The sequence below is a fragment of the Rhinolophus sinicus genome, linkage group LG04 (assembly GCF_036562045.2).
Source record: "Rhinolophus sinicus isolate RSC01 linkage group LG04, ASM3656204v1, whole genome shotgun sequence".
NCBI lineage: Eukaryota > Metazoa > Chordata > Mammalia > Chiroptera > Rhinolophidae > Rhinolophus > Rhinolophus sinicus.
The window spans coordinates 60,229,325-60,241,644 of NC_133754.1; the positions used below are offsets into that span (position 1 = coordinate 60,229,325).

The 12,320-nt window shown below is 42.2% G+C and overlaps 1 protein-coding gene across 5 annotated transcripts in view; it reads right to left on the reverse strand.

The window, feature by feature from the left end:
• PLEKHA2 (pleckstrin homology domain containing A2) overlaps window positions 1–12,320 on the reverse strand; it is a 69,389-nt gene that overhangs the window by 4,399 nt on the left and 52,670 nt on the right. For all 5 annotated transcript variants that reach the window (XM_019748152.2, XM_019748153.2, XM_019748151.2 and 2 more), the window contains 3 exons: window positions 12,087–12,157; window positions 8,634–8,697; window positions 95–172 (listed from right to left, as the gene is read on the reverse strand). In XM_019748152.2, the coding sequence (XP_019603711.2) occupies window positions 95–172; window positions 8,634–8,697; window positions 12,087–12,157 (213 nt within the window). The remainder of the gene's footprint in view (window positions 1–94; window positions 173–8,633; window positions 8,698–12,086; window positions 12,158–12,320) is intronic.

Here is a 12,320-nt window from a genome sequence, read left to right on the forward strand (position 1 = left end):
GCTGCCTGCCTACATCACCAAATAAAACCTGCCCACTCAAGGACAATCATCACTCAGTTGACAGTGACTGTGCAACAGGAAGGAAGTGACTTACTCTGGGGTGGCACTTGAGGGCTTGGACAGCTGCGCCGATCTCCTTAATCCAGCTGTGCATGTCTTCTGGACTGTCCGCCTGCAAAACACCCACAGCACTTAACAGAAAAATCTGGGGCATTATGAGTTCAGCTTTTAAGTCTCTGACTCAATTCTAAGTTCATAAAAATCACTCCATTAGACCTGGAAGATCTCAGAAATCTAGTTCAGTGGCCTCAGACTTTGGAGGACATGTTTTTTCCTGCAAAATCTTATTTGACACCCCATAAATAAAACAGCTCAAAGGGGAGCTGGTCTTCAGTGGGGCAGACATCATGAGGAAAAGGAGACTCAGAGGCCCCCCCCACCCCCACTCTGGAACACAGTCAGCCTGGTCTGGCCTCCTGTTTCATAGCAAAAAAAAAAAAAAAAAAAAAATGAGGCCCAGAAAGGCTAGGATCAAGGCTGATGGCTGGTCGAGATTCCAGATCTTCTGCCTCCCAATGCAGTCAACTTTTCACTACAGCTATTTGAACAAAATAATCCCATTTTCAACTCCACCCACGCGGGGAAAGTTGCAAGACGTAGAGCACCAAATTTAACATGTAGGACACCGCAAAGCAGTTCAAGTATTTGCCCCAGGAATACCTACCAACCCCAGAAGGGGGCAGCAGTGGCTCTGTGAAGAAAGGAAGAAAATAAGAGAGGCAAAGCCACCATAGGTGGAGCCCTCCGAATTCTGTGCTTTCCAGCTTTATAGAGGTTCAAGTGAATTCAAGTGAACCCAGCAAACGTTTCCTGAGGCCTTATTCACTGTTACACATGGCATCAGGTGCTGGGCACAGAGATGGGACCAAGACTGAATCCTTGACCTCCAGAAATTTGCATTTGTTAACCTCTCTCTGTAACCCAGCGCCTGCCCCCAAATAGTTCCACCCAAAATAACAAGTGTGCATTTGCGTGCCTGTGTACAGGACATACAAACACCACACCTTGGCCCGCGAAAGTCTCCACATATAGGGCTCACTTTCCCCATTCCCCAAATGATTCTTTCTCTTTGCATTATATCAAGATAATACATGACCAGTTTTTAAAAATCCTCAAACTTCCATCCCTACCCCTATCTGTCACCCCAAGCAAACCTTCCTTGGTTAGATACAGGCGAAACTTACAAAAAGGTGTAGCAACAAATGCCAAGATGAACACCTCCCTCACACTCTACAGCTGCAAATTTACCTCTACTCTCTCTCCCCTGGACTTTTTCCAGTTATTTGACAAACTGATGGTTTCCCAAGAAAAAGACAAATCCATCCTTAGTCTAAAAAGATAACCAGGGCAAGGTCTCCAAGATTCTTCCAGAAGGTATTTTACTAATATCAGGGCTAGTCTATCTCACAAGTAGAACAATTGAGAGAATTAAATGAACTCTTGCAGGTAAAGCAGTTTGAGCAATCAGTGCCTGATACACAAAAAGGGCTTCATAAGTATTAGTTATTATTATATTATTATTACATATGAGGGACACAAATGAAGACTTCAATTCCAACATTATAAATATGTTCACTGCTCTCTCCCTGAGACATTTTTTTTTTTCCTAGTTTCCTCATACTCAATCCACAGACTATTCCTACCTAACGGATCAAATTCTCAGGGTCAATTAAAATAACATATTTGTGGGGGAAGAAAGGTTATTTCAAATTGGAAAGAGATGGAGGTACTTAAATCATCCATTAGTGGAAAAGCATCTCTTAAAAGAGATTTTCCTTCTAGGGAAGCAAAAGATGATTTGGTAGGGAAAAATGTTAAACAGAGGCAAAGACAGAGACGGGAGCTGAGGAGAGACAAACGTGTCCCACATCACGTAAGAGATCTGGGATTTTCATTAGACAAAGTACAAGATCCCCATGATGACAATCCAATAATCAGTTTCCAGGGCTGTTAAGCCACTTCTATTCCTTCCACCACCCTAGCAAAATACACCCCCGCCCCACCATGTCAAATGTTACTCCCACAAGCCACAGGCCACCTATCTGATTGTCCTTTGAGACCTCACCAACAAATTTCTCACATGTTTTGTAGGAACTATCACACAACTAGCCTAGATGTCTTCACTCCAGCCTCCACTTAGCAAGGAATCACTGATTCACAGAAAGTTAGGAATCACGATTTAATGTGTGGGGACTCAAGCACAAGAATCAAAATCCTCTACAATGCGTAAAGCGTTTAAGTCGTTTCCAATTCTCCTCTAATATAAATAATGCCGCTGTTCACATCTTTGTGTGCAAAGCTTTTTTCATACTTAGGATTCTTCAACTCCTAGGGAAATCACTAGATTAAAGAGTATGCATTCCTTAAGGTACATCTGGCAAAAGAAATTTCTGGCCAACAATATATGAAAATTTCATTTACAACAATACATTATTTTTTACAAGCACCCTTGCTAGAACTATGTATTACATTTTTTTAAATCTTTGCTAATATGATAGGCAAAATAATTAAATCTCTTTCTTGAAACATTTAATAATTAGTAGAGATGGAAATTTTTTGCTAATTATATTTCTTCCCTAATTCTCTTAATTGCATTTAAGAACATTTTTCTGTCAAATAACCTAGGTAGTTAACGTAGCTGTGAGGATAATAATAAACATTAGTAAACATTAACATAATGTTTTACTAATAAATGTTATTTTAAAATATTATTTAAATAGAAAAGAAAAATATATTATAACTGAGGTCAGACAATTAAGTTCGCGAATCTGTTGCAACAATGTTGCTAACCTTTTTTGGTATCAGAGGGATTATTCATTATGAATTTGTACCAACTGGACAGTTAACCAAGTTGACTATTTGGAAGTACTGAAAAGGCTGCATAAAAAAGTTAGACGACCTGAACTTTTCACCAACAATTCATGGCTCTTGCATCATGACAATGCAGCAGCTCACACGACGCTGTCTGTGAGGGAGTTTTTCGCCAGTAAACGATTAACTGTATTGGGACACCCTCCCTACTCACCTGATCTGGCCCCCAATGACCTCTTTCTTCACCCAAAGATAAAGGAAATATTGAAAGGAAGACATTTTGATGACATTCAGGACATCAAGGGTATACGATGACAACAGCTCGGAAGGGTGGACTAGGCACAGGTGTCGGTGTATAGCTTCCCAAAGGGAGTATTTCAAAGGTGGCCATAGCGATATTCAGCAATGAGATATATAGCACTTTTCCTAGGATGAGTTCGCGAACTTAATTGTCCAATCTTGTACAATATTACTTTACTGAGATTGCAATTATAATTTCTATTAGTAGTTTTAAGAATGGGATCCACTGACAACAAAAATTCAGTGAAACCTCAAAGGCTGTATGCAAAAATTACGGTGTATGTGTATATCTATCTTTCATGGAAAGCCTATACTTAGCCTTCATCAAAAACTCAAAAATGTCTTAAAACCACATCTTAAAGGTAGCTTCATGAACCAGAGGGTGAAAAATAAAAACAGAGCTGAAGTCCACCTACCCCACGGTGAATCACTAAGAAATTAAAAAATGCTTAAAACTGAGTAGAACATAAAGGGACGTGCCAAGCTCATAACTTCATCTTTTCCCAGTGTGCTTAAAAGTGTGCATTAGTTTCTGGTGCTTAGTTCAAAAGCAAATGTAGAGGTTCTATCCTTGAAGGCAGTTTTTGAGGTGAGGGGAACAAAGAGTATAAAAATGAGTCACTCCAGTCTGTGGTTTTATTGCACTTCAACGAGCTTTTAATGAATATCTACTATGAGCCCAGCACCATAACAGAGGCAATGGTTTGAAGCAAGGAATTCTAGGGGCATCAATAAAAGGCTTCCACTGCAGCTGTCTACAATTTTTAGGCAGCTCCTTCTTCTGTTCCCAACCTCTGTCCTCCCTTCCCAATAGCTAATAACCCCTGCCCTTTCCCCAAGAACCATCCCATCTTTAGACAAAGCCCTGCCACATATGATTGCATACATTACACACTACATTGTTCTAGGTGATGTCATTCACCTTGTAGCCTAAATTAAAACAGCTAAGTATCCAAAGAGGTTTAGCTCAACACTTTGCAATTCATGTGTGAGCCCTCTTATTATTACTTCTGTCCTGACCTAGCCCCCAGTGCTGGGCTTATGCCAAGTTACGAAAACCAGTCTGCACTATAGTTCTCATTTTGAATAATTAATCCTCCTCGTGATAAGCTACCTAATACCCCTCACCTTCTATGACTGAGAAATGTGGAAATGGTGAGCCTCGCTTGCCTTGTAGTCCAAAGACGGAAATCTCATTTTGAATGCTTGCCCGTAACAGAACCATCTATCTACCTGCTGATGAGCTTGCTGACATCACAAGCTAAAATACCTGATTATTGCCAGGTTCTGGATTTTTGTCAGCATGATCCATCTGTCAAGATACCCAGTTACCCCAAGTTGGTCGTCTCCGATTCAGTCAGACTCCCCTCTACATCTTGGGTTTTGCACCAGGCTGCTTGTAAACAACACAAGTGAGTAGATCTTGCTCTAGCACCTGGTGTCTCTCAATCACATTACGCACCAGGTTTACGATCTCAAACAAGTAATTTACCTTCAGACATTCCGTTTCCTCATCTGTAAAGTGGAGACGACCTTAGAAACCGCTGAGAACTAAGTAATATGCTGCCTGTAAATTGCTTAGCACTGTGCCTGGGATATCGAAGTGGCCAATAAACGGTTGCTTTATATTGACAGAAAAGACTACTACAGTGTGAGAGATAACAGGGTACAAATTATACATAACTGTGACACATAAGGTAAATGTGACATAGAAGGTAAATGACCAACACCTAAGTAGTTGGAATCCAGCCCCATTCGACTACCCAAATCTTATTCTTGTCCAAGGAATTTATTTTCTCTACCTAGATCTCCCTGCTCTCTGGTCCAGCTTTTCTAGACACCCATGATACACAGTTCTTTGAGGCAGATTTACTGAGCATAAAACCTTCGGGAGCAGATCAGAACGCCTCTTTGACATGGTGGGTAAAATAGCTGGCACCAAACTGCATGAGTGGTCATTATATTCTTTCACTTTTTTCATGAAACATAATTTTTCCTTGGAACAAATGGCTGACAAACTGTCAGTCAAACTTACTCAGACTCAGGTATATGGCGAACTCTTTCTCAAAATGGAATGGAATGAGCCTGTTATGTCAGGAAGAGCTTGCAAATGATGAACTTTGAGATTTCAAAGCAAAAATTAGAATTTCAGAAAACTTATATCCACCTGACAGCTTTCCATACTTAAAGACTTTGTTGATGATACTGGTGGTGATATTACCAAATGTGATTCTTCTTTTTAATATTATATAATAAAATGGGTCAACATTTGGAAGATCTGCATACCTCAGAGAGACTATTATTTTTCCAAATGACCAATGCATGCAGCTTACAAAACTGATAAAAAGGACCCAGAGTGCAAAATTGGCCAATGGATTTTTTTTTTTCTATTCAATATTATTTTATATTAGTTTCAGGTGTATACCATAGTGGTTAGACATTTATATAATTTGACCAATGGATTTTAATGTAAGAGTATGAAAGTTTATTGATATTGGCTTGATTCTCCCATTGCACCTAAACATGAAGAAACCACCATTTGTCAAGTTTTGATATAGAATCGAAAAATATCCACAATTATCTGAAAAAGCTATTAAAATATCCCCCTTTTTTCCAAATACATATCTGTACAGGGCCAGATTTTCCAAAACAACATATGGCCCCAGATAGAAGGCAGAGGCAGGTATGAGAATCCTGCTGTCTTCTATTAAGCCAGCCATTAAAGAGATCTGCAAAAACAATGATACTCTTGTTGCTTTTTTTATTTTAGAAATATACTTCTTTTTCATAAAATGTTACTTGTGTTAAGTCAGTGAGTTTATAGCTGCTCTTTTGAAATGAATTAATACGTACTTTTAGTAATTTTTAATCTCTAGTCTCCGCTAACTACCTATTCTCTTTGAGTTAGGTAGGATAAACAGATGTGTCCATCGCTCATTTATTTATTCAGGGTGACGCTAGTGTTCTTTTATCCCAGAATTGTGAGGGCAGAAGGCAAAGGAGGATAGACACGCTGAGAAGCTTCTGGCAAATGTGCATACATTCATGCAGATGTTGCAGTACCTTTTGAACGTTTCTGTTGTTGTGGTTGGGGTTCCTGTTTCCCAAATCACAACCCTCCAGCCCAAAGCTCTTACGCAGCTTCATCGTGCACTGGACAAATACTTATTTAGTACCACCAACGTGTGAGGCACTGTCTATCTAAGGGCCTTCATAACTTGTCACTTTGGATGTCCCACAGACACGGTCAACTCAGAACCACCCCTGCTAGGCTTGGCTCTGCTCTCCACAATCCCTCCCCCCATGCTCCTAGCACAGAGATTGCTGCCATCAGCCATCCTGAGGCCCAGGCCAAGCATCCAGCCAGTATGCTTTCCTCTCCTCTCTCCCTTTACCCCACATCTAACCAACATCAAGTCCTGGAAAGGACTCTTTAATATTACAGCTTTCACATTTGCCACTTTTGTCCATCCATCCTAGTTCAGGTTCCCTTTCATCCCTCACCTAAATTACGACAACAGCCTTCAAACTAGTGTCTCCAGCTCCTATCTTCCCGCTTTCCTCATCTGTTCTCTACATGGTACCCGACTGGGCAATTCATAGCCAGCATATACCATCATCACAGGGGTTGGTGTTCAGGGCTATCATGTCCACTTTACAGGTGAGGAAAACAAGGCTCTGACAGTCGGATCACTTGCTCAAGTGGTAATTTTTAGAAGGCAGATCTGATTGGGTCACTGCCCTCGTTCAACCTCAAGGGGCCCTAACCCTCAGGATAAAAGACAAGCCCTGTAACAAGGCGTACAAGGCCACAGGCCCTGTGTATCTGCTTTCCAGCCTCCCGTATGCTCTGTGTTCCTTTTATCTCCAGGCTTTTTTAAACATGTGCTTTTCCCTCTGTCTGGGCCATTCTTTCTCCAACTGACTCAGCTTAGATATGCCTTCCCTCAGGAAACCTCCCCTAACTCCCTGAAATAGGGAGAAGGGTGGTGCCCTTCTTACAAGTTCCCATGGCAACCATCACTCACTGTAATGGTAGCACTCATCACACTGTTTTTGTTTTTTATTCCCCTATCCCCATCAGTGAGGAAGTTTTACACTAGTAATACATTTAGCTTCTTTTGTCGATTCTGCATTCCATGCTGGGATTACCTGACCTCCTAAATGCTTTTTTAAAATTTGCATATTTTAAGGTCTACACTTTGTGCTGTAAAGTTCTACTTCATGCATCTACCATTCCAGTATCATACAGAGTAGTTTCATGGCCTGAAAACCTCCTGGGTTCATCTATCCAACACTCCCTGCCCCACCCCATCACACTGTTGAATGGCCTGTTTATTAGACTATCTCTCTCTCTCCAGTTCAGAATGTGTTCTGTTTCAACTAGGGTCCGCAGCATGAGACCAAATGCCCAGCGCTCTGAGGATACTCTACAAGTATCTGTTAAATGCCAGAGCTGGAAACGCTTTTGTTGCACCTACATACAGTTTAAACTCTGTCCTTGCATGACAATGGAGCCAGCTCTAACACTCCAGGAACGTTTCTGCACATCCCCTACGTCATCTCTTGCAGGACACGTGCTTGTCTGAATGAATGATACCCACATACAGCTAAAGCTGCCAGCTTGTCTGCTGGACCCAGACAGGGGGACCAGCTCAGAGAGAGTAACGATGACTGGAGCTATTGCCCAACAAATGAGGGAGAGTGGGCAACCCTGGTGAAAGGGAGAGTGACACTTGATGCAAAGAGCAAAAGGCACTGGAAACCCGGAAAAGCTTTGGTTGAGGGGCCTCCCATTTAAGCCAACATACTACATGACAGTTTTAATGCTAGAGATTCAGCATTATCACGATGCTAAAGAATCAAGGCACACTTTGTGGATTTCTAGGCGCGCTGGGGTAGGGTCTTGGAACTGAAAGTCTTGGCCCTGCTTGGAAATCTGACTTTCTAACTCCTATGATTTTAGGAGTTGGGAGAACTCCACAGCGTAGGTGGCAGGGAGAAGCTTCTGATCGCTGAACGGTCACAGCTCAAACAATGGCTTTCTCTGTGCAGCTGCACTTTGCACCTGGTCCTACACAGGGGCCTCTGTGCTTTTGTCCTTCCGCACACGGTGATGGCCACACACGGGCGGAGCTTATAAATACCCTCCAAAGGAGAAGTGAAACCACTGACCAGTTCTCCTTTTCTCTGCTTAGCTGGCGCTCAGCAGCTGAGAGCAGCTGGTGCACGCTCTCATTCCCCAGTACAGTGGCTCAACCTGCTCTTATTATTTTATGGTTGGGAAGCTTTTGGCAAACATCCTGTTTAGAATAAAATGGGACTCAGACTGACTTTCAGGGGCTAAATTTACCAACTGGAAACTTCAAACAAAATAAAAGAGAAAGCACAGGAAAGGGCAAGGCCTATGAGTACATGCACAGAAAGGGAACGTCAAAGGCATCTCAGAGTTAGCTTTTTACCTGTATGTAGAAGGTCCTGGAGTTCGTGATTATTTCAAACAGGTTGTCCCTCATTAAGAGATCACTAGACAGAGAAAGAGAAAGTAGGTTACCAGGCAGGCCGGTACACATATAGAGGACTCAATTTGTCTTCTACCATAGAAAGGGGGCTCCCAGGCCATTCCTCCCTCAGCCCCAGCCTCAAAAAACATTGCAGGGCTTCCCTCTAGTTTTGCTTCCTACAGGGTCTCAAGAAGTTTCACCATTCCCAAGGAACCCCCCACACACACACACCGCCACCAGTTCTAACAAGATAAACCTCCTTTCCCTCTAAAACATCCTAATATCCACCACACCTTTACCGTGTGGTTGTTTTTTGGTTTTTTTTTAAGTGGCTAAGATGTATGATGTGCTTTGCGCAAATCACTGTTTTGAATGTTTTTTAGGATCAAGTTGATAAAAATTTTATTGGTATTTTATATAGAGAGCTAATTGACATATAAAATTGTATTAGTTTCAGGTGTGTAACTAATTCAGGTGTGAATAATGATTCGATATTTGTATATATTGCAAAATGATCACCACAGTAAGTCTAGTTAACATCCATCACCACACATAATCGCAAATTTTTTTTCTTGCAATGAGAACTTTTAAGATCTACTCTTAGCAACTTTCAAATATACGATACAGTATTGTTAACGAGAGTAACTACATGCTGGACATTACATCCCCAAGACTTATGTATTTTATAACTGGATGTCTGTACCTTTTGACCTCCTTTTATACTCATTTCACCCACTCCCATCACCCATCTCTGGCAACCACCAATCTGTCCCCTGTATGCTTTTTTGTGCATTATTTCATTCAATCTTAACAACAATCTAATGAAGCACTTAATGTTTCCCACCTCATAGATGAGGAAACCCAGGCTCAGAAAGGTTACAGACTTGTCCCTGACACCATAGTTAGTAAATGGCAGAACCAGGATTTGAACCCAGGTTTGACTCCAGAGTCTATGCTTTTCATTACTCCACTACTGTTGGCCTCTCTTAAGGAAACCAACTCTCTCATTTCCAAACCCTTCCTCCACCCAAGCAGCAACCTCATCAGCTTCATTAAATTCCTGCTCTGTTCATTATACGGGGCTCAGGGGACTGGACAGCAAAGAGGATAAAAGGAAGGAGAGAGCAGACAACTTGAAGATGCTTCAAATTGGGTGTGAATTTGGGAAGAGAGATCCTGACTTCTACAAAGAAGGCGAGAAGTAGCTAATGCTCAGGGACAAACCTCAAATCAGCTGAAATTATTTACAGTGTTAAATGTGTGTGTATCCAGTCACAGTGGGAGATAAAAGATCTAATTTCTTCCCAATAAAAGAACATAAAAAAGCAAAACTATATAACCAGGGGTGCTATATGCCAACAGTTAAAATAATTCCGTAACAGTACTGATCACAAGCAGAGAATTGGCTTCATGAATGAGGACTTGGAAGGAAATGGCAGGTGTTTGGCCAGTGTCATGGGCACAGGGAAAGGAGCATGAGGTAAAGACCACATGGGAAGGGACAACAAGATGGGGTCAGACGCACCGAGGACCACATCCTGACTTCACTTAGGGAAAAGGGATTTTAGGAATATTTTTTAAACTTTGTGATCTTTTGTACCCCAACTGTGAGATGGAGATGAGAAGCCCTCCTTTATTAGGCTGGTCACCGCAAACATCAATGATAAGGTCTATAAGGCACCTGGTACAGCGCATGTCATATATGGGCCTACCTTGTGTGATTGTGCTTTGCTTCACTGTACTTCACAGAGGTTGCATTTTTTTACAAATTGAAGGCAAGACCCTCTACCAGCAAAAAGACTGCGACTTACTTTATTGTGATACTCGTTTTATTACAGTGGTCTGGAATCACGCCCACAACACCTCTGAGGTATGCCCACAGTGGGCACTTGAAACCCATTCCACTATTACTATTACTTTCTGTGTTTCTGAGTAGAGGCAGCTCTGCTTTCTGGCAAAAACGTGTTAGCCTTTTAAACTATTCATGCACATAGAGGACAATCATGTAATCAACTACTGAGGAGGTAAAAGCAAAGCAGGGAGGAAATCCCCACCCTTTTCACATCTACTTCTCAGGCCACACGTTGCCTATAATTCAATTCAATTCAATTCAACAAATGTTGGTTGACTACCCAGAGACCTCAGCTCCCTTGACTGGGTTTTGGAGAGGACACAAAGTTGCACAGGCTTGGAACCTGCAGAGGCTTGGGGACTTCCTTCCCTGATGATCTTCAGCTCCCTTTGTTCTCTTACTCAGAGTTCAGTCTGATTCTGGCAGTCAGACATTTAGGCCAAGTGCAGAGCACTTAGGGTTGAACCCCCTCTGGGTTTTCCAAGGTGCCCCAACATGCGCATGTGGTATATGTCTATCTGTACAGGCCCACTAGGGTCAGGAACCATCTCCATGTCTTTCCTCTTCCCACTATCAACCTCTGGAGCCACACTTCTGGAACTTCCATTTATAGCTACTTTCACGAATTATAAACTGTCGCTGGGAACTTGCCTCATCTTCCTTACTCTGCAACTGCCATTTGCAAGACTCCATGTAGTGCTTCAGTCCCTGCTTCCTTGGGTCATACAGCACTTTGTGGTCATGTAAGACCCTTCCACACCTTCATTTGAGAACAGTCTCTGCTAACAGCTTCCCTGATGATGCTGGCTTTGTATGCACAATCCATGGGACGGAGAGACCAACATGCAGTCCCTAAAGACTATGAATTATGAGCAAAATGAGGATTTCTAGACGTCCAGATGTCCTTGGGTTCTAAAGCTTAGTTCTAGGAGCCTCTATATTTGGTGGTGGATATGGGAGAGCCCTGGCTAAGGAGTCCCAGGCCCCAAACTAATCCTATGCACTGTGGCCCTTGAAAGGTAACCATTTCCTAGTGGAAAGAGGAACACGTTAAAAATAGTTCCTCCTCCTCCCATTGCTGTGAAATCACCCTTGTTTTAAGGGGACATCAGGGATTCTTCAAAAGGGAGAGACGAGAAAAGGCATAAGAAATTCAGGGAAGAGGCACTTTGCATAAGCAGTGATCTGACCATTAGCGCTAAAAAGTGAGTGAGAAAGGGCACAGCCCCAGTTCTCCTGTGGAATAAGCATCTAACTCTAGCACCTAAGAAGCATCTCAGCACCACTCTCTTCTTTGTTCCTATATTCTTTCTTTTTCTCTATCAGCAAATTATTTATAGGCTCATCTCCTCAGAAGCAAGAGAAAAGTAATGGGAAGAGGTACATTTGCCCAGTGTGATCTCACACCTGGTCAGCTAGGATATGGGGAGTCAGCCCCAGCCCTTACTCTTGGTAGAAGACTCTTGAGCAGAGCCTCAGGAGGGTAGTAAATGAAGGTTTAAGAAGGCAAATGGGGGTTCTGATAAAAAAAAAAAAAAAGAGTAAGCAGCGACAATTACCCAGACTTGACCAGACACTCATGGGTCTTGAGAACATCCTTGAGAAATATGGTGCGCAGTGGTTCTCGGTCCTGGGGGCAAAAAAGGAAAGCTAGGTAAATGAGGCTGTCCACATCACGCCACGACCCAGGCCAGCTGACAAATGTGCCGCTCTTATCAGAGATAGTCAGCTAAAACCAGGTTGCAAATAGGGCAAGGTCTCAAAATAATCAAGAGAGAAAAAAAAATCTAGGA